General features: G+C 62.9%; 2 protein-coding genes across 4 annotated transcripts; one reads left to right on the top strand and one right to left on the bottom strand.

The window, feature by feature from the left end:
* Positions 1–1532: 1532 nt before the first annotated feature.
* CD5 (CD5 molecule) lies at positions 1533–10275 on the top strand. Its single transcript, XM_061999898.1, has 10 exons — positions 1533–1648; positions 2751–2789; positions 3395–3688; positions 3781–3843; positions 4272–4568; positions 5757–6041; positions 6594–6725; positions 7219–7272; positions 8811–8936; positions 9043–10275. Exons 1-10 carry the CDS (start codon positions 1597–1599, stop codon positions 9126–9128), a joined length of 1428 nt encoding a protein of 475 aa, XP_061855882.1. The 5' UTR covers positions 1533–1596; the 3' UTR covers positions 9129–10275.
* A 917-nt stretch (positions 10276–11192) lies between these two features.
* Positions 11193–19084, bottom strand: VPS37C (VPS37C subunit of ESCRT-I). 3 transcript variants are annotated; one of them, XM_061999599.1, is made up of 6 exons: positions 19044–19084; positions 17640–17731; positions 16732–16862; positions 15539–15710; positions 12663–12745; positions 11193–11978 (listed from the first exon to the last, which is right to left on the bottom strand). In XM_061999599.1, the coding sequence occupies exons 3-6, from the start codon at positions 16822–16824 to the stop codon at positions 11286–11288; spliced, it is 1041 nt and encodes a 346-aa protein (XP_061855583.1). In that variant the 5' UTR covers positions 16825–16862; positions 17640–17731; positions 19044–19084; the 3' UTR covers positions 11193–11285. The 3 variants fall into 3 exon arrangements, with proteins under 3 accessions (XP_061855583.1, XP_061855585.1, XP_061855584.1); XM_061999601.1 differs by having other exon boundaries at positions 17666–17731; positions 19044–19078; XM_061999600.1 differs by lacking the exon at positions 19044–19084 and having other exon boundaries at positions 17640–17930.
* Positions 19085–20519: the final 1435 nt, after the last annotated feature.

The raw sequence follows: 20519 nt of genomic DNA, 5'->3' as shown, positions 1-20519 counted from the left end.
CTCAGGGGAGGGGTTTGCAAGCCTGGCACCTCACTCCCATGGGGGTCAGGCACCCTGGGCTACCAGGGCACACGTGGAGCATCCCTAGAGGTGAAGCATCCCGGGATGCTGGGGGTGAATCACTGACCTGGGGTTGATTTGGGGTGAGAGGGATCTGCCTCCTGTCCACAGACCCTCTGGGATTGGCTCTAGGTGAGAGCCACGGGAAGGGTTGGCCCAGGCCTTGCATCCCTCTGCCAAGGCACTGCCAAAGCCAGGAGGGGATTGCCAGGCTGGGTTAGCTGCCAGGGCCTGCTTGGAGATGGTGTGTTCACGCTGCTGGCAGCTCCTGGCAGCTCTGCCCGACCTCCCTGAGCAGCTCTGCCACCCAGCCCCAGCCTCAGCCTCAGCCCAGCCCAAAGAGTTTCCTCTTGAGTCATGGAAAACGTTCTGCCCAGAGGGAGTTTTGGGGCAGGAAACTCCCAGGGGAGCTGAGCCCCTTCTCTGGGGTGGGGGGACTGGAGCACCCCCAGGCTGGTGGCAGCAGGAGGGGACGAGAGATCCCCCCCCCAACCTTCACCAAGGTGTGCCCCCTGCAGCACTCCTGGGCACCAGCCCAGCTGTCTGCTTCCAGCACAAACCATCAGCAGCTCAGTGGAAACCAGTTGCCTCCATTAACATGCATGACCTGGATTCAGAGGGATTAATTAGGCCACGATCAATTCACGCCTCTCCCTTGGCCAAGCCCTCGCTGCCTGCCCCCCACGTGCCCTTTGCAGGGATGAAGCGTCCCCTGAGTGCCAGTCAGGGCACAAAGTGGGCACGTGGCCTGGGTGAAACCCCCCTTGATGCCCATCCCGTGGGGCCACCGCCGTGCCTCGGGGGCTGCCGTGGGGCACGTGGCGTGGCACAGCGTGGCATGCAGCAGCAACTTTGCAGGAGCTGGTGCCATGGGCAGCCCTGCACACTTCCTGCCCGAGCAGGAGGAGGAGGAGGAGGAGGGAGGAGGCAGACACCCGCAAGTGGAGCCTATTTTTGGCTGCAGTTACGTGAGCGTGGCCGCAGGTCTCCCCGCCGCTCGTGGCACCTCGGGCTCTTGGCTTTAGTGGGCCACCGCTGCTTTCCCCCCACTGCAGCCCACTGTGCCAGCTCCCAGCTCCTTGGTGAAGGCCACTCCACCACTCAGACCCCCCTGTGCCCCCTCCCACCTCCAACCCCTTCCTCTCTCCATTGGGCTCCAGCTTCTCACTTGGCCACGCTGCCTCCAGCTCTCACAGGGCAGAGTTGGGGTCCCTCCCACCCCCCAGCACTGGGCTCACACCCTCCCCAGAGACAGGGGGGGTGATGGGCAGACCCCAGCATGGGGCTGGGGGCTGAGCCCCCCCCCCTTTGCTTTTCTCCCCCCCCCCCCCAGGTTTGCAGCAGGACCTGGGGAGGCAGCTGAGGCTTCAAACGAGCGGAGATGTGACGCAGAAAACCACAGAGGGAGGAAAAACAGCGTGTTCCTGCCCGGCCCCCTGGCTGCCATCCCCGGCCCAGAGGGCACAGGCGGGCACAGGCGGGCACAGGCAGCCCTGGCCCTGGCACCCTCCCGCTCAGGAGCCCGTGGCCGTGCCCATGGCAGCCCCGTGGCCCACCCTGAGCCTGCTGCTCTTGCTGGGGACGTGGGGTGAGTATCAAAGGGGGGTTGGGGGCATGGTGGGGGGGTTGTTGGGGTGCTGGCTGCTTTAGCTTGGGGTGCTCAGGGGAACTGAGCTTGCCACGGTGATGCCCCCTGCCAGGCAGCCCCCTGCAGTCTGGGGGGCTCAGCCCCATGCCCATCGCTGCTCCCATCTCGGCTCTGTCATGGCACAGTGCCCAGGCTCCTGTGTGCCCACCCTGAGCGACCCCTAAGCACAGGGGGCTCAGGCTGGTGACCAGCAGTTGAGCTGCTGAGGCCACCGAAACACAGGCAAGCAGGGGCACACCTTGCCCAAGACCACGTGTGTCCGGACTCCCCAAGCTCAGGGGGTGCCCCAAGATGCCCATCACACCCCAGGAGTGACCCCATGGGTGCTGGGAGGTGCCCTCCAGCCAGCCCCCGTCCCCATTGCCCTTGGTCCACATGGCACAGCGGGCACGGGGCTCTCTGCAGGGGATGGTGCCACTATCCCCTGCTGCTCGGCCCCACCAGGTGCTGCTGGCTCATTAGTGCTAATTAGCAGGTGCCCTGGTCTCTTTTATCAGCCTTAATCCCTCACCAGCCGTGCCTATGGAGCCCTTTGTGTTTAGTTGAACTGAAGGTGTGAGGATGAGGAGGGAGGGAGGAGAGCAAATTCACAGGGAAAGCCGGGAAATGCTCTTCTCCTGCTGAGGAAAAAGCCACCAGGAGCTGGCCCCTGCTGCTGCCCAGCAGCTCCAGCTTCCCCTGGCCAAAGGCTGACCTGAGGCCCCCCAGAACCGCTTTGCTCCCCCCCAGAGCAACCGTTGACAGGCTCAAGAGGCGGAAGCCGCTGCCCTGGGCTGGGGGAGGGTTCTGTGTGGCTGGGGCTGGGGGCATCCTGTGTGCCCCAGGGTGGGAGGGTCCTGTGTGCCCCAGGGTGGGGGGGTCCTGTGTGCCCCAGGGTGGGGGGGGTCCTGTGTGCCCCAGGGTGGGAGGGTCCTGTGTGCCCCAGGGTGGGGTGGTCCTGTGTGCTCCACTCTGGAGGGGTCCTGCATGCCTGAGCTGGGAGGGTCCTGCATGCTCCTGGGTGAGGGGCAGCACTCACACCTTGTCCCCTTCTCTCTTTCAGCCATCCCTGGGCAGGGAGGAGTTGCCTGGAGTCCTGGAGGTGGGTGAGTGGGGTAGAGCCTGTGACCCTTGTTGCCACTTTGTTAGCAGCCCTGTGGCCACTGCTTCATTAGCCCTATGGCTGCTCCTTCATCAGCCCTGTGGCCAGTTCTTCATCAGCCCTGTAGCAACCTCTTAATTAGCCCTATGGCCACTGCTTCATTAGCCCTGTGGCCAGCTCTTCATCAGCCCCATGGCCAGCTCTTCATTACCCCCATGGCCAGCTCTTCAGCAGCCCTGTAGCAACCTCTTCATTAGCCCTATGGCCACTGCTTCATCAGCCCCATGGCCAGCTCTTCATTACCCCCATGGCCAGCTCTTCAGCAGCCCTGTAGCAACCTCTTCATTAGCCCTATGGCCACTGCTTCATCAGCCCTGTGGCATTAACCCCATGGCCACCCCTTTGCTAACCCCGTGGCTGCCCCAGAGCTCAGCCCCTGAGCCCCCCAAGCCCCCCGTTTCCCTCCTGTCCCCCTTTGCAACCAGCCCCAGTTGCCACCATGGGACACACTGGTGCCAGCTGGCACATGAGGCATCAGCAAGGAGCATCCCTGGCACTGTGAGGGGAAGGAAGCCCCCTGATGCCCTGCAACCCTCTGCCCACAGAGCCCCCCGTGCAGCTGAGCGGCGGCGGCTGCCGCTGTGCCGGGAGGCTGGAGGTGAGGTGGGAGGGCAGCTGGAACCGCGTGTGCCGGGACATCCTGAGCAAGGTGGGCACGAGGGACATCTGCCAGCAGCTGGGCTGTGGCCCCCCCGTCGCTGAGCCCCACCAGCTCGTCCTGGTTGGCACAAAGGAGCCGGAGGTGCGGGCGCTGCGGTGCCCGGCGCGGGTGGGCACCCTGGCGAGCTGCCCCTGGGTGCTGGGAAACTGCACAGAGCACGTTGTCCTGGCCTGCAGAGGTGAGCATGGACCCACCCTCCCATCACTCCCCCATCCACCTCCAGCCCTGGGGGGCACCAATCCCAACCTGGCAACTCTCTTCTTGTTTCAGAGCCGGAGAAACCCAGCCCTGAGCCCACAGCCATGGCCCCAGTCACCACCCCGGAGCCCACCGGTAAGAGCCACATACCTGCCCGACCCCAGGCACAGAATCACAGAGGCATTTGGGTTGGGGAAGCCCTTGGGGCTGCTGGAACGCTCCCCCTGCCCAGCCCAGCGCTGACCCACGGCCCTCAGCACCTCAGCTTTGGGATCCCTGCAGGGCTGGGCACTCCCCCAGCTCCCTGGGCAGCCCTTCCCAGTGCTTAACGACCCTCTGGTTGTTCTTCCCAATGAAGAAGGGCAGAAGGCAGAGGCCAGACGTGGGGGAAGCACAGCTGAGCCACTGTCCCCCACCTTGCCAGCTCCCCTGGTCTCACTAACAGTGTTTGCAGCACCGACTCAGCCTCAGATGCGGCACTTTGGGGACTTTCTGCTCCACAACAGCAAAACCCCCACGTGCTGCAGTTGAGATGCTGGTTTTCCCCTCTCTGTCCCTGCCAGGACCTGCCAGGCTGCGGCTGGTGGACGGGGACTTTGGCTGCTCGGGCTTTGTGGAGCTGTACAAGGAGGGGCTGTGGGGGTCCGTGGCCAGCAGCCCGGGGCTGGGCACCCGCGTGTGCCGGGCTCTGCGCTGTGGCGCTGCCTTGGCCGGCGGCAGCTCCGCCGAGCCCGAGCGCCACAGCCACTTGCCGGTGCGCTGGGAGGTGACGGAGCCCTGCGAGAGCCATCTGCTCACCGACTGCTTCAACAGGAGCAGCACCCGGCGGGGGAAAGCGCCCGCCTTCATCATCTGCTCCGGTACGAGCCCGCCCGTCCCTCCCCGCACCTCTGGCCCGCAGCCCCCCCCCGCTAGCCATGTGGCTACAACCCCCGGGCAGGGCAGCAGCCCCATCCCCTCCTGTCCCCCCGCTCCCGCTCTTGCTCCCGCTGCGTGCGAGGGCGACACAGGAAATCTCCCCGGCGCTCGGTTCCCGGCAGCGGCACCGCCGGCCCCGGGCTGCGATCGCGGCAGCGCTGCCGGGGGAGGGAGCCGGGGAGCAAGAGCAGCAGGAAGCCTAAAACCCAGCCCGGGTGTGCAGGGGACTCTTGCAGAGCCCGGCACCCTGCTTGCCCACACCTCATGGGTGCTTGCTGTGGGCATCTCCCTGCTGTGGGCATCTCCCTGCTGTGGGCATCCTCCTGCCGTGAGCATCCCCTTGCCATGGGCATCCCCCTTGCTGTGAGCATCCCCCTGCCACGGGCATCCTCCTGCCTCGAGCATTCCCCTGCCATGGGCATCTCCCAGCTGTGAGCACCCCCTACCACGGGCATCTCCTTGCCATGGGCATCCCCCTTGCTGTGAGCATTCCCCTGCCATGGGCATCCTCCTGCTGTGAGCATCCCCCTGCCATGGGCATTTCCCAGCTGTGAGCATCCCCCTACCTTAAGCATCCCCCTACCACAAGCATCTCCTTGCCATGAGCATCTGACATGAGCATCTTCCTGCCACGAGCATCCCTTTAGCACCAGAATCTCCCTGCCACAAACTTCTCCTTACCATGAGCACCTTCCTGCCCTGAACATCCCCCCCTGCAACCCACCAGCATCCCCCTACCACCCACCAACACCCCTCTACCACATCAACACCCCCCTGCAACCCACCAGCATCCCCCTCCCTCCCCAGGGAGCTGCTTGGTGCAGCCTGCAGAGCTGAGCCGTGGGGTGAGGAGGGGGCTCACTGCAGCTCCTGCCATCTGCCCGAGCTCAGCAGCTCCCCTGTGGGATTTGGGGGTGTAGGGGGCTGTGTGGCAGCAGCTGGCAGAGCTGCTTTCCTCACAGAGAAGCTCCTCAGTGTGGGTCTGACATGGCTCAGGCACATCTCAGAGCGATGAGACGCCGTCAGCACGCACGAGCAGGGCCCGGGGGGAGAAGGACCTCATGCTGCTGGGATGCTGAGCACCTCCTCCCCGTGAGCCTCAGCCCTGTGTGTGTGTCTTTTCCCCCCAGGCTCGCAGCCCCAGGCCCTGAGGAGGCTGGCAGACGGCCCCACGCCGTGTGAAGGGCACATCGAGGTGTTTGAGGCGGGGAAGTGGCAGGTGCTGTGTGACCGTGGCACAGAGCGGGCACGGCGGGGCCAGGAGCTCTGCCACGAGCTGGGCTGTGGCAACCTGTCCTCCAGCACCAGGCTGCAGGATCCCCCTGCCCTGGGGGTCACCTGTGAGCTCCCCACGCTGCACCTCTGCCCTGGCAGCTTCGGGGCTCCCCGGTCCTGCTCCCGCACCAGAGTTGTGTGTAAGTGGCTGTGCTGGGCCAGATCCCTGGGGGGATGGGGGGGTGTGGGCTGTGCCCACTGCTGGGCAGCACTGGCTGCTGCTGGGAGCTGGAATTTGGGTTGGGAAAAGGCCTTGGAGCTGCTGGAGCCCATCCCCTGCCCAGCCCAGCATTGAGCCACAGCCCTCAGCACCTCAGTGGCTTTGGGGTCCCTCCAGGGCTGGGCACTGCCCCAGCTCCCTGGGCAGCCTGGCACAGGGGCTGACACCCTTCTGAGGGAAACAGCTCAGCCTCAGCTCCAGCCTCAACCTCCCCTGGGGCAACTGGAGGCTGCTTCCCCCTTCCTATCACTCCTTACTGGGAGAAAACAACAACCCCCACCCCACTACAACCTCTTGTTGTAGCGTGTGAGCTCTCACAGCTCCATGTGTGAGCACCTGGGCAGCGTGTGAGCTCAGGGCAAGGGATGGGCAAAGCCCTCCCCAGCAGGGTGGTGGGTGCTCCAGCTCCCAGCACCAGCCTCTGCTTGGGCACAGGGATCTCTCAGCCAGTGCCACTCATCCTCTTCCCCAGGCCAGGACTCGAAGCCTCATCCCGTTGGCACAGCAGCGGGCACCATCGCCAGCATCTGCCTGGCACTGCTCCTCCTCGGCGTCCTCCTGCTCATCTGTGGCCCTCCTGCCTACAGGAGGCTCAGCAAGAGAAGTAGGTGACAAGCTCTGGAGCTTCTCTTCCTCCTCCTCCTCCTCCTCCTGCTGTGCCATCACCACGTGGCAACTCCGGGGCTGGCAGCTCCTTGAATCCATCCCTGCTCTCTTTAGGGGAGAGGGGAAGGGGGGGGGTGGGAGATGCACGTGCTGCTCAGCCCCATAAATCCCCCCCTTTGCCCCCACACTGTCCTTGCTCCAGCCCCATCGTCCCCGAGGCTGCCCCACACAGGGGGGGGAGTGGCTGGGGCAGCTCTTTGCAGGCTACAGAGGGGATTAAGCACGGAGCAGACACAAAGGAGCAGGTGGGGGGTCCCGGGGGGGGGATTACGGGGCTGAGGGGAGGGAGGGGGATTATTCGGGGCAGCATATGGAGCCGGTGGGGGGGAGGCAGCTGGAGGAAGCAAAGCTTGGGGGCGTCAGGGGGGTCCTGGCAGAGACCCTCCCCATCATCCCCTCACCCCCCCCCCCCCCACGCCTCTGCTTGCCAGTCTCCAAGAAGAAGCAGCGTCAGTGGATCGGCCCCACGGGACTCAACCAGACGGGTGAGGAGCGGGGCGGGGGGCGGCTGGTCCGCGGGATGCGGCGGGACGGGCGCGGGGGCGGCTCCTGCCCGGCCCCGGCTCTGAGCCCCGGTGCAGGATGAGCTCAGCGGGTGCTGAGCCCCGGGTGCGGGATGAGCTCAGCGGGTGCTGAGCCCCGGTGCGGGATGAGCTCAGCGGGTGCTGAGCCCCGGGTGCGGGGTGAGCTCAACGGGTGCTGAGCCTGGGGTGCGGGATGAGCTCAGCGGGTGCTGAGCCTGGGGTGCGGGATGAGCTCAGTGGTTGTTGACCCCGGGTGCAGGATGAGCTCAGCGGGTGCTGAGCCTGGGGTGCGGGATGAGCTCGGCGGGTGCTGAGCCCCGGTGCAGGATGAGCTCAGCGGGTGCTGAGCCCCGGGGTGCGGGATGAGCTCAGCGGGTGCTGAGCCCCGGGGTGCGGGATGAGCTCGGCGGGTGCTGAGCCCCGGTGCAGGATGAGCTCAGCGGGTGCTGAGCCCCGGGGTGCGGGATGAGCTCAGCGGGTGCTGAGCCCCGGGTGCAGGATGAGCTCAGCGGGTGCTGACCCTGGGTGCGGGATGAGCTCAGAGGGTGCTGAGCCCCGGGTGCGGGGTGAGCTCTGTGGGTGCTGAGCCTGGGTGCAGGATGAGCTCAGCAGGTGCTGAGCCCCGGGTGCAGCTCAGTGGGTGCCTGATCTTACTCAGCACCTTTCCCACTGGGCTCAGAATGTTGCCTCGAGGCTGCTGCTGCTGCAGCCTCCAGAGCCCAGCACCTCTGCCACTGCCCCAGTTCGTGATGGCACCGAACTGGGAGCACTGACTGGTGCACCCTGTGGCCAGTGCTGGGCTCCCCAGCTCAGGAGAGACAGGGAAGTGCTGCAGAGAGGCCAGTGCAGGGACAGCAAGGTGCTGAGGGGCTGGGACATGTGTGTGAGGAGCAAAGGCTGCAGCCCTGGGGCTGCTCAGCTGCAGGAGAGAAGCCTGAGCTCAGGGGCACCTCAGCAATGCTGCTCAGGCCCTACAGGCTGCAGAGCCCCAGGGGGGGCCGTGGGGGACATAAGGGGTGATGGGCACAGGCTGGGACACAAACAGTTCCCCTGGCCCAGGAGGAGAAAGCCCTTTGGTGCTGAGGGGAGGGAGCCCTGGCCCAGGCTGCCCAGGGAGGGTGTGGAGGCTCCTCAGGAGGTTCCCAACCCCACCTGGACACGTTCCTGTGCCCCCTGAGCCAGGGGAACCTGCTGGAGCAGGGGCTGGGGCAGCTCTGGGGGTCCCTTCCACCCTCCCCACTGTGTGTGTGTGCAGAGCAGGCAGCTGCAGAGCCCCACACAGATTCAGCCCTGTGCCAGGAGTTCAAGTGTGTTGCAGCAGAGCTGGAGCTGAGCAGAGCTCCCAGAGCAGGCAGCTGGTTGATATTTGGGTGTAGCAGGGTGTGGAGGCTCCTCAGGAGCTTCCCAACCCTGAGGCAGGGGAAGCAGCTGGAGCAGGGGCTGTGGGGGCTCTGGGGGTCTCTCCCAACCCCAGCCCTGGGCCTCTGGGTCCGTCCCAGTGTCGTTCCAGCGCAGCAGCACCGTGGCAGCGCGGCCGCCCCGGGCAGAGCCCCAGCGCCTGCAGGGAGGGGACAACGACTACTCCCAGCCCCCCCTGAAGAGCTCCCAGCTCTCTGCTTACCCAGGTAACTGCAGCTCCTTCTCCCTCCTCACCCACGGGGCTGAGGGCTGGGTGAGGGGCTGTGCTGGCCCTTGGCCCCAGCCCCCTGCATCATCCCCCCCTCTCCCCAGCCCTGGAAGGCGCCTGCAGAGCCTCCAACCCCGTGGACAACTCCTCAGACAGCGACTACGACCTGCACTGTGCCCACAGAGTGTGAGCCCCAGCCCCAGCCAGCCTCTGCCCTCCTTGGCCACCCCCTCCCAGCTGCTGGATGAGCAGCTCTTCTGGCATCTTGGGGCATCTTTCCCCTCAGCCACCTCCCCAGCTGGGGCTGCAGCCCTGCTCAGGGCCATTCTGACCCCTCCACATCCCAGCCTGGGGGGGAGGGTTGAGCAGCATCATCTCCAAAGGCCTCTTCTACCCCAAACACTTCTGGGGTTGTACAGAATGAGCTGAGGGAAGAGCTGACACATCCTTGAGCTGCTCCCCTGGGAAGGGGATCTCCCTGAGGGCATCCCCCATCCCTCTCAGGGCATCCTCCATCCCTCTCAGGGGTTCCTACACCCCCTGAGTACCCCCATGCCCCCAAGAGCATCTCCCATCCCTCTGAGGGGGTCCTACACCCCCTGAGAGCATCCCCCTTCCCTCTGAGGGGATCCCCCATCCCTCTGAGGGGATCTTAGACCCCCTGAGAGCACCTCCCATCCGTCTGAAGGGGTCCTACACCCCCTGAGAGCATCCCCCATGCCCCTAAGAGTATCCTCCATCCCTCTGAGGGCATCCCCCATCCCTCTCAGGGGGTCCCACAGTCCCTGAGGGCATCCCCCATGCCCCCAACAGCATCCCCCATCCCTCTGAGAGCATCCCTCACCTCCCCCCTGAGTGTGATGGGAGCTTTGAGAGCTCAGATCCCCCCAAATCCTGCCTGACAGAGCCAAACAGACCCATACTCCTGTGTCCCAGCTCATTGCAGGCACTTGTGGCTCAGCCCCAACCTGTCCCAGCACCTTGCTGAGAGGCTCCTCTTCCTTTTGAGGGGGAGCACAAGGCAGAGGGAGGGTCTTTCTGGAAGCTGTACAAACCTAAGAGCTCTCACACCCCCAGCAAGTGCAGCAGCCTCACTCCCAGCCCTCCCAGGGGCCTCTGACACCTTTCTCCAGGGGGATAACCACGGTTCTGCCCCCAGGCTGGCAGCAGGGCTGGGCAGGAGCTGCTGTGGCAGCTGGGTGCTGAGGCTGGGAGCTCCCCAGGGCTGCTCCAAGGTGGGAGCAAAGCCTGGGCAGAGGGAGGATGGGCACCCTGAGAGGGCCTTGGGCTGTTTAACAAGCAACAACTGTTGGAATAAAAGTGGCTGTGGGGTTGGGTTTTGTAGGAGTTGTGTCTTGTTCTCTTCTCCTTCCCCTTCCCCACCCCCTTCTGCTTCTCCCCACAGCATCAGCCTCCTCAGGACAGAGCCCCAGGGCCAGAGGGGGGAGGATGAAAAGAGGGAGCTGCTGGATGCTCCTGCAAGAGGGTGAAAGGTTTATTGCCACAGGAGGCAGAGGAAGGGGGGCTGAAGGCACCAGGAGAGGCATGAAAAGATGCAGGGGGAGATGTCCCCATCCTGTCCCCAAGCCCCAACTGCCCAGAGCCCACCTTGCACTTCAGCAGCAGCTTTAATTACCCTCATTAACCCCCCTCCCTCCCTCCCTTCCCCCCCAGGCAGGTGCCTCCTCCCAGTCCATTAGTAATGGTTCCTTATAAATAACTTAAGAGGGCTGAGGGACAGGGGCTGGGTTAAAGTGCTGAGCAAAGCAAATCCCCTTCCCAGGGAGCCAAATGCAGCTGGTGTTTCCTGAGAAGGGGGGATGGGGATCCCCCCCAAACCCCCTCCCCTGCTGCCCCTCAAGGAGGGGGCTGGGTCAGGAGCAGAGGGAGCTCCCAGAGCCCAGGGGGCTGTGCTGAGGCAGCACATGATGGCAATGGGGCACAGCTTTGGGGGGTGAGGGGGCAAAGTGAGCTGCTTCCCCCTCATTGCCATCAGGCCTGGATGGCTCACAAAGCCCAGCTGCCTCTGCCCCTGGCTTCTGGGAAGGTGCTGGGAAAGCAGGGAGGGCTTTGGGGCAGCTTCCCTCAGTCAGGGAAGCAAAGGGCACATGTGCCCACAGCAGCCTCTTTGTTTGCCCCCCTCCCTGTGTGGCCACTTCAGGCCAGCAGCCACAGGCACCAGGCCCACCCTGAGGAGGTGTGAGGGAGCTGTGGCTCAGTGCCACCTGCAATGCCTTTCATCTCCAGGGCTGGCAGAGCACAGCTCTCTGCCTTCTGCCTGCTCTTCTCCCTCAGGCCACAGCACAGAGGAGGCAGGAGCAGAGGGTGCTTCCCCAGCAGCCCCCAGTTAGTAGCCAGGCCAAGCAGGACGCTGAGGGGCTGGAGGAGGGGGGTACCCAAAGGGCTGGGGTGGCCCTGGGGGATAAGGGGCCTGTGGGGGGAGGGGGAAAGTGGGGAGAGGGGGTTGGGTTGGGTAAGGGCACTGAGGGGCCCCAGGGGGCATGTAGGGAGGGTAGCCAGGTCTGGGTGGGGGGGGAGAGGGGTGAAAGGTTGGGGGCTGAGGTGGGGCCCTGGATGGGGACCAGGAGTAGCCTGGGGCAGGAGATGAACCCCCTGAGGGGGGTCTGGGGTAGCCTGGGGTGGCATCAGCAGCTGGAGGGGGTTTGTAGGGAAAGGTGGGCTGGGGGCTGGGCTGGCAGGAGGGACCCTGTGCCAGGGGGGCAGGGAAAGGAGCGGGAGGCAGAGCCCCGTGGGCAGTGGGGCCGCTGGGCATGGCTGGGCTGGGGCTGTAGGGCAGGGGGAAGGGAGGAGCTGCAGGAGGGCCAGGCTGGGGCTGGGGTTGGGGCTGGGGGGGCTCTGAGGGCACAGGAAGGGGCTGAGAGTCCCTGGCAGGCTCCTGCTGGGCTCCAGCTCTCCTGAGGATCTCCTGCAGCTTCTCAACTCGCACCCTCCGTAAGTGGGACAGTCTCCTCAGCCCTGAAAAGCCCTCGAGGAAGCTCTCCAGGGGCACCTCCCCCTCCAGGAACTGCTCAGCCATCCTCTGCAAGAGAAGAGAGCCACAGGCTCAGCAGCAAATCCCTTCCCTCTGCTTCCCCAGGCACACAGGAGCAGCTCAGAGACACCCACAGGAGCCCCACACAAGGAAAACAAAGGGCAAGCTCGAGAGCTGGGCACAGAGGAAGCTGCTGAGGGCAGAGTCCTGCAGCTGGGGAGGAACCAGCCCAGCACCAGCACAGGCTGGGGGTGACCTGCTGGGGAGCAGCTCCAGGAGAGGGACCTGGCAGTGCTGGGGGGCACCAAAGAGCCACGAGCAGCAACGTGGGCTCGTGGGCAAGGAGCCAATGGCAGCCTGGGGGGCAGCCAGAGAGGGTGGGCAGCAGGGCCAGGGAGCTTCTGCTGCCCCTCTGAGGCCTCATCCTGAGCCCTGTGGCCAGTGCTGGGCTGCCCAGCTCAGGAGAGACAGGGAAGTGCTGCAGAGAGGCCGGTGCAGGGACACCAAGGTGCTGAGGGGATGGAACCTGCTTTAGCAGGGGGTTGGGCTGGGGGAGCTCTGCAGGGCCCTGCTCAGCCCCCACCACTCTGCTGGATCCAGTTTCTAGGAGCAAGAAGGCACCAAAATACAAGGAGATAAGCACTGACTGAAGGGATGAGGCCTGGGAGTGTAATTAAAGTCTTCTGAGGACTCCTGCCTTGACTTGCTAATGGCTTTCAACCTCAAGCTCACCTCAGACTCCTCTTCAATCTTCTGGCTCTCTACCTGCAGCAGCTCCAGCAGGGCCTGAGGGTGCATTGCTGCTGCAAACTTCTCTGGGGGAACAAAGAGCAGGTTCAACACACAGCAGGGAGGAGCCATCACACACATCACACACACACACAGAGACACAGAGACACAGACACAGAGACAGAGACACAGACACAGAGACACAGACACAGAGACACAGACAGACACAGAGACACAGAGACACAGACACAGACACAGACAGACACAGAGACACAGACAGACACAGAGACACAAGACAGACACAGACACAAGACAGACACAGACACAAGACAGACACAGACACACACAGACACAGACAGACACAGACAGACACAGACACCGACAGACACAGACAGACAGACACAGACACAGACACAAGACAGACACAGACACACACAGACACAGACAGACACAGACAGACAGACACAGACACCGACAGACACAGACAGACAGACACAGACAGACACAGACACAGACAGACACAGACACCGACAGACACAGACAGACAGACACAGACAGACAGACACAGACAGACAGACACAGACAGACACAGACAGACACAGAGACACAGAGACACAGACAGACACAGACACACACAGACACACACAGACACACACAGACATACACACAGACAGACACACAGACAGACACACAGACAGACAGACAGACACAGACAGACACAGACACAGACAGACACAGACACCGACAGACACAGACACCGACAGACACAGACAGACAGACACAGACAGACAGACACAGACAGACACAGACAGACACAGAGACACAGAGACACAGACAGACACAGACACACACAGACACACACAGACACACACAGACATACACACAGACAGACACAGACACACAGACAGACACAGACAGACACAGACACAGACAGACACAGACAGACACACACAGACACAGACACAGAGACACAGAGACACAGACAGACACAGACAGACACAGACAGACACAGAGACACAAAGACACAAAGACACAGACAGACACAGACAGACACAGACAGACACAGACAGACACAGACAGACACAAAGACACAAAGACACAGACAGACACAGAGACACAAAGACACAGACACAGACAGACACAGACACACACACAGACACAGACACACACAGACACACACAGACACACACAGACACACACACAGACACAGAGACACAGACACACACAGACACAGAGACACAAAGACACAAAGACACAGACACAGAGACACAGACAGACACAGACAGACACAGACAGACACAGAGACACAGACAGACACAGACACACACAGACACACACAGACACACACAGACATACACACAGACAGACACAGACACACAGACAGACACAGACAGACACAGACACAGACAGACACAGACAGACACACACAGACACAGACACAGAGACACAGAGACACAGACAGACACAGACAGACACAGACACAAGACAGACACAGACACACACAGACACAGACACAGACAGACACAGACAGACAGACACAGACACCGACAGACACAGACAGACAGACACAGACAGACACAGACACAGACAGACACAGACACCGACAGACACAGACAGACAGACACAGACAGACAGACACAGACAGACAGACACAGACAGACACAGACACAGACAGACACAGACAGACACAGAGACACAGAGACACAGACAGACACAGACACACACAGACACACACAGACACACACAGACATACACACAGACAGACACAGACACACAGACAGACACAGACAGACACAGACACAGACAGACACAGACAGACACACACAGACACAGAGACACAGAGACACAGACAGACACAGACAGACACAGACAGACACACACAGACACAGACACAGAGACACAGAGACACAGACAGACACAGACAGACACAGACAGACACACACAGACACAGAGACACAGAGACACAGACAGACACAGACAGACACAGACAGACACAGAGACACAAAGACACAAAGACACAGACAGACACAGACAGACACAGACAGACACAGACAGACACAAAGACACAGACAGACACAGAGACACAAAGACACAGACACAGACAGACACAGACACACACACAGACACACACAGACACAGACAGACACACACAGACACACACAGACACAGACACACACAGACACAGAGACACAGACAGACACAGACACAGAGACACAAAGACACAAAGACACAGACACAGAGACACAGACAGACACAGACAGACACAGACAGAGACACAGACAGACACAGAGACACAGAGACACAGAGACACAGAAACACACACAGACACAGAGACACAAGACAGACACAGAGACACAAGACAGACACAGAGACACAAGACAGACAGAGACAGACACAGACACAGAGACACAAAGACACAAAGACACAGACACAGAGACACAGACAGACACAGACAGACACAGACAGACAGAGACACAGACAGACACAGACAGACACAGAGACACAGAGACACAGAGACACAGAAACACACACAGACACAGAGACACAAGACAGACACAGAGACACAAGACAGACAGAGACAGACACAGACAGACACAGAGACACAGACACAGAGACACAGACAGACAGACAGACACAGACACACAGAAACAGACACAGATACACAGACACAGACACACAGAGACAGACACACACAGAGCTGCTGCACTGCCTGGGACCCCACCCAGGGGAGGAGAGAAGAGCTGAGGCAGCGCTGCACTGGGAGGAGTTTGGCTGGGATGCAGCATCCTTCAGCTCAGTCCCTTCTGCCACCAGCCCCAGGAGCTAAAGGGAAGGATGGTGCCCTGGCTGCAGCTCAGGGGAGCTTTGCCAACACTCACCCAGCTTTGCCTTTTGCTCCTTACAGCGCTCAGACAGCTCCTGCAGCTCCTGGTACTTGCTGCAGAGCTCGGCACGGCCCGACTCCAGCGGCGCCCGGAACGTCAGGTTCTGCTCGGCCAGGCTGCGGTTGGAGGCCAGAGCCATCTCCCTCTCCAGCTGCAGCTCCTGAACCTGGGCAAGGACACCACAGAAACACCAGTGCTGGGGGCTGGCAGGGCCCTGCAGAGCTGCCCCAGCCCCTGCTCCAGCAGCTTCCCCTGGCTCAGGGTTGGGAACCTCCTGAGGAGCCTCCACACCCTCCCTGGGCAGCCTGGGCCAGGGCTCCCTCCCCTCAGCACCAAAGGACTTTCTCCTCCTGGGCCAGGGGAGCTGTTTGTGTCCCAGCCTGTGCCCATCACCCCTTATGGCCACCACAGCCCCCCCTGGGGCTCTGCAGCCTGTAGGGCCTGAGCAGCATTGCTGAGGTGCCCCTGAGCTCAGGCTTCTCTCCTGCAGCTGAGCAGCCCCAGGGCTGCAGCCTTTGCTCCTCACACACATGTCCCTGACCCTCAGCATCTTGGTGTCCCTGCACTGGCCTCTCTGCAGCACTTCCCTGTCTCTCCTGGGCTGGGGAGCCCAGCACTGGCCACAGGGCTCAGGATGAGGCCTCAGAGGGGCAGCAGAAGCTCCCTGGCCCTGCTGCCCACCCTCTCTGGCTGCCCCCCAGGCTGCTTCTTGCCCACCAGCCCACGTTGCTGCTCGTGGCTCTTTGGTGCCCCCCAGCACTGCCAGGTCCCTCTCCTGGAGCTGCTCCCCAGCAGGTCACCCCCAGCCTGTGCTGGTGCTGGGCTGGTTCCTCCCCAGCTGCAGGGCTCTGCCCTCGGTGCCCCTCAGCAGGTTCCTCTGTGCCCAGCTCTGGCTGGATGGCAGCTCAGCCTCTGGTGAACCAGCCAGTGCTCCCAGTTTGGTGCCATCAGGGCACGTGCTGAAGGTCCCTCTGTCCCCTCACCCAGGTGCCTGATGGAGATGTTGGATCAGACTGGCCCCAGCACCAGCTCCTGTGGAACCCCCCTGGCCACAGACCCCCAGCTCACCCCTGTGCCATTGCTCACCCCTCTCTGGGCTGTGTCATCCAGCCCAGCCCCCTGTCCCCTGCTGTAGCCAGAGCTGAGAGCCAGGCTGAGCTGCAGGGGAGGGCTCAGGCCCCTCTCACCTCCTGTGACTCCAGGGCCAGGTGCTCAATCTCCTGAGGGTCCTTCTCAAGCTCCTGCAGCTCCTGCAGCGTCCGGCCCCGCAGCGCCTCCATCCTCCCAGGCCAGCTGCAGCCCCTGCCAGGGGCACAACCTGCCCAAGAAGCACCAAGGAGCTGCTTTGTGTCCCCCTAAAAGCTGCTGTAAATAGGTCCTGATCCTATTAGGGGGTGGAAAGCAGCTTTGCTGCTCTGGAGCAGAGATTCCCCCCCTGTGCTCTGCAGAATCACACTGAGGGCAAAGAGAGGAGGAGACACAGATCAGCCCCTTGTCCCTGCCTTGGCAACTGCCCCTTTCCCCTCCTCACACTGCTTTTGGAAGGGTTCCTCCTGCATGGCTGATGGTTTTGGCAAGGAAAGTCCCTCCTCAGAGCCCCTCAGCACAGGGACAGGGCTGTGTGCACGTGCTCATGGGCACTGCTGGGGCCCCTGTGCCTCACCTGAGGGGGCTCCTGCCTCACCTGAAGCATTTGCCTTCCACCTCTTTCCATGGCTTTCCCTTTCTGGGTGCTTTCCCTCTCTGTTTTCCCTCTCCAAGTGTTTCCTCCTCCCTGTGTTTCCCTTCCAGGGGCTTCCTCTCTCCTTGTGTTTCCCTCTCTATATGTTTTCTCTTGCTATGTGTTTCCCTCCCCACATTTTCCCTCCTCATGTGTTTTCCCTCTCCATGTGTCTCCCTTCTTCCCTTCCCACATGTTTTCCCTCCTCCTGTGTCTCCCCTCTTCATGTTTCCCTTCCCATGTGTCTTCTCTCTCCTTGTGTTTCCCCTCCCAGCTCCCTCAGCCCCCTCCTCAACCCCATCTGATACAACCATGTGGGAAGACACTAAAGCAAAGGGTTAGAAACCCCCTTGCTCAGAGGGGAAAGGCAATTACCAAAGGCCTGAGAGGGATTTAAGCACCTTCCTGGTGGCTCCTGCCTCTTCTACCTCTGCCCAGGGGGAACCATGGTGGTGATGTGGCTGCACCTAAGGGAGAGAAGGGCTCAGGTTAGCTCAGCTCAGGATGCAGCCAAACCTGTTCCACCTCCTCCCTACACAGAGGGTGGGGGCGACTCTGGGGCTCTGCAAACAGAAACCAAGGCAGGGGAAAAGGAGGCAGATGGTGCTGAGGGCAGGGGAGGGGCTGGGGGGCTCCTGCTGGGGGTCTGCAGGCAGCTGAGGCTCTTTCCTCCCTGCTTCCTTCAGTGAGATGCAGCCTGTCCTGGGGGCAATGTGTGGGACCCCCAAGGCTGGCAGGGGCTGAGAGTGAGGGGCTGAGAGTGAAGGGCTGAGGGACTGAGGGTGAGGGGCTGAGAGGCTGAGGGTGAGGGGCTGTAGGTGAAGGGTTGTGGGTGAGGGGCTGAGGGGCTGTAGGTGAAGGGCTGTGGGTGAGGGGCTGAGGGTGAGGGGCTGTAGGTGAAGGGCTGTGGGTAAGGGGCTGAGGGTGAGGGGCTGAGGGTGATGGGCTGTAGGTGAAAGGCTGTGGGTAAGGGGCTGTGGGTGAAGGGCTGAGGGTGAGGGGCTGTGGCTGAGGGGTTGAGGGGCCGTGGGTGAAGGGCTGTGGTTGAGGGGCTGTGGGTGAGGGGCTGAGAGTGAGGGGCTGTAGGTGAAGGGCTGTGGGTGAAGGGCTGCAGGTGAAGAGCTGTAGGTGAAGGGCTGAGCCTGAGGGGCTGTGAGTGAAGGGCTGAGGGGCTGTGGGTGAGGGACTGAGGATGAGGGGCTGTAGGTAAAGGGCTGTGGCTGAGGGGCTGTAGGTGAGAGGCTGTGGGTGAAGGGCTGTGGGGCTGAGAGTGAGGGGCTGTGTGTGAGAGGCTGTGTGTGAGAGGCTGTGAGTGAAGGGCTGAGGGGCTGTGGCTGAGGGGCTGCGGGTGAGGGGCTGCGTCTCGGGGGCTGCTCTCTGCCGGCTGCCGCAGCCCACCCCCGCCTCAGCGCTCCCCACAGCGAGCCCCCGCCGGGACACCCCATCCCCCGCTCCCGTGACCGCGGCAGCGCAGCGCGACGCTCTCCCGGCACGGCCGCGGTGGGGGCCGAAGGGAGCGGCCGGGCCCCGGCCCAGCCCGGAGGCGGCGCGGCGCTGGGCCCGCGGCCGGGGGGGGCTCCGTGACCGCCGGGGGAGGCTCCGTGACCGCCGGGGGGGGCTCCGTGACCGCCGGGGGAGGCTCCGTGACCGCCGGAGGAGGCTCCGTGACCCCCTGGGGAGGCTCCGTGACCGCCGGGGGGGGGCTCCGTGACCGCCGGGGGAGGCTCCGTGAGCACCGAGCACAGGCCGCGCCCGGCCCGGAACCGGCGCCCGACTCACCCGCGGCAGCCTCCGTCCGCGCGCCGCTTCCGGCTTCCGGCGCCGAGCGGAAGTGGGACGTACCACCGCGGGGAGGGAGGGAGGGAGGGAGGAGGCGGTTGGGACAGCCCGGCGCCGCCGCCATATTGCCGCGGGCAGCGCTGAGGGGCTGAGGCGGGAGTGAGGGAGCGGAGCCTCCACACGCGGCCCTGAACCCTCCCTGTGCCCAGCGAGGCCTCCACACGCGGCCCTGAACCCTCCCTGTGCCCAGCGAGGCCTCCACACGCGGCCCTGAACCCTCCCTGTGCCCAGCGAGGCCTCCACACGCGGCCCTGAACCCTCCCTGTGCCCAGCGAGGCCTCCACACGCGGCCCCAGCGGCGAGGAACCAGCAGCAACGTGGGCAAGGAGCCAATGGCAGCCTGGGGGGCAGGCAGAGAGTGTGGGCAGCAGGGCCAGGGAGCTTCTGCTGCCCCTCTGGGGCCTCATCCTGAGCCCTGTGGCCAGTGCTGGGCTGCCCAGCTCAGGAGAGACAGGGAAGTGCTGCACAGAGGCCGGTGCAGGGACACCAGGATGGTCATCCCATCACTCCCAGTTGTGCTTTCCTGGATGTAGCCTCTTGTTGCTGCTGGCTGGCATGTTCTGGCACACCACATCATCATCAGGGCTCCCAGGATGCTGAGGAGGAGAAGCTGAGGGACCCTGGGGCTGCTCAGCTGCAGGAGAGAAGCCTGAGCTCAGGGGCACCTCAGCAACGCTGCTCAGGCCCTACAGGCTGCAGAGCCCCAGGGGGGGCTGTGGGGGACATAAGGGGTGATGGGCACAGGCTGGGACACAAACAGCTCCCCTGGCCCAGGAGGAGAAAGTCCTTTGGTGCTGAGGGGAGGGAGCCCTGGCCCAGGCTGCCCAGGGAGGGTGTGGAGGCTCCTTCTCAGGAGGTTCCCAACCCCACCTGGACACGTTCCTGTGCCCCCTGAGCCAGGGGAAGCTGCTGGAGCAGGGGCTGGGGCAGCTCTGGGGGTCCCTTCCACCCTCCCCACTCTGGTGTGTGTGCACTGTAGAGCCCCACACAACAATGGGGAGATTCAGCCCTGTGCCAGGAGTTAAAGAGTGTTGCAGCAGAGCTGGAGCTGAGCAGAGCTCCCAGAGCAGGCAGCTGGTTGAAATTCAGGTGTAGCAGGTTTGGGCTGTGTTTAAGGGTGAGGTTTGGAGCTGTTTGTGCCTTGTCACCCCCCTCAGCAGGCACAGGCTCCCACACAGGCAGCCTTCCCCCAGCACTCCTGTGCTGCAGAGCAAGGCAGAGGCACTGCAGAGCCACAGTGCTCAGGGCACTCTCACATCACCTTTGTGTTCCCTGGAGTCCTGTTTGGCTCAGCCCTGTGAGGAACAAACCCCTCAGTAAAGCAGCTCTGGTGGGGAAAGGGCTGAGGGGTGAATGGTGTGGCAGAGACTGAAGGAGGAGGGATGAGAGGTGAGGGAGGTGCAGGAGGAGAGGAGA

This window comes from Colius striatus, chromosome 7, assembly GCF_028858725.1.
Source record: "Colius striatus isolate bColStr4 chromosome 7, bColStr4.1.hap1, whole genome shotgun sequence".
NCBI classification, from domain to species: Eukaryota; Metazoa; Chordata; class Aves; order Coliiformes; family Coliidae; genus Colius; species Colius striatus.
Note: the sequence above shows the minus strand (reverse complement) of the source record. Positions and strands in the feature narration are given on the sequence as shown.

Excerpts from the sequence above, each read along its gene's own strand:
- CD5 (XM_061999898.1), top strand. The coding sequence starts at position 1,597 with ATGGCAGCCCCGTGGCCCACCCTGAGCCTGCTGCTCTTGCTGGGGACG. Across the intron at positions 2,790-3,394 it reads AGTTGCCTGGAGTCCTGGAG|AGCCCCCCGTGCAGCTGAGC; the intron begins GTGGGTGAGTGG and ends CTCTGCCCACAG. Across the intron at positions 6,726-7,218 it reads CAGGAGGCTCAGCAAGAGAA|TCTCCAAGAAGAAGCAGCGT; the intron begins GTAGGTGACAAG and ends TCTGCTTGCCAG.
- VPS37C (XM_061999599.1), bottom strand. The coding sequence starts at position 16,824 with ATGGAGGCGCTGCGGGGCCGGACGCTGCAGGAGCTGCAGGAGCTTGAG. Across the intron at positions 15,711-16,731 it reads TGGCCCTGGAGTCACAGGAG|GTTCAGGAGCTGCAGCTGGA; the intron begins GTGAGAGGGGCC and ends GTCCTTGCCCAG. Across the intron at positions 12,746-15,538 it reads GGAGCAAAAGGCAAAGCTGG|AGAAGTTTGCAGCAGCAATG; the intron begins GTGAGTGTTGGC and ends TTGTTCCCCCAG.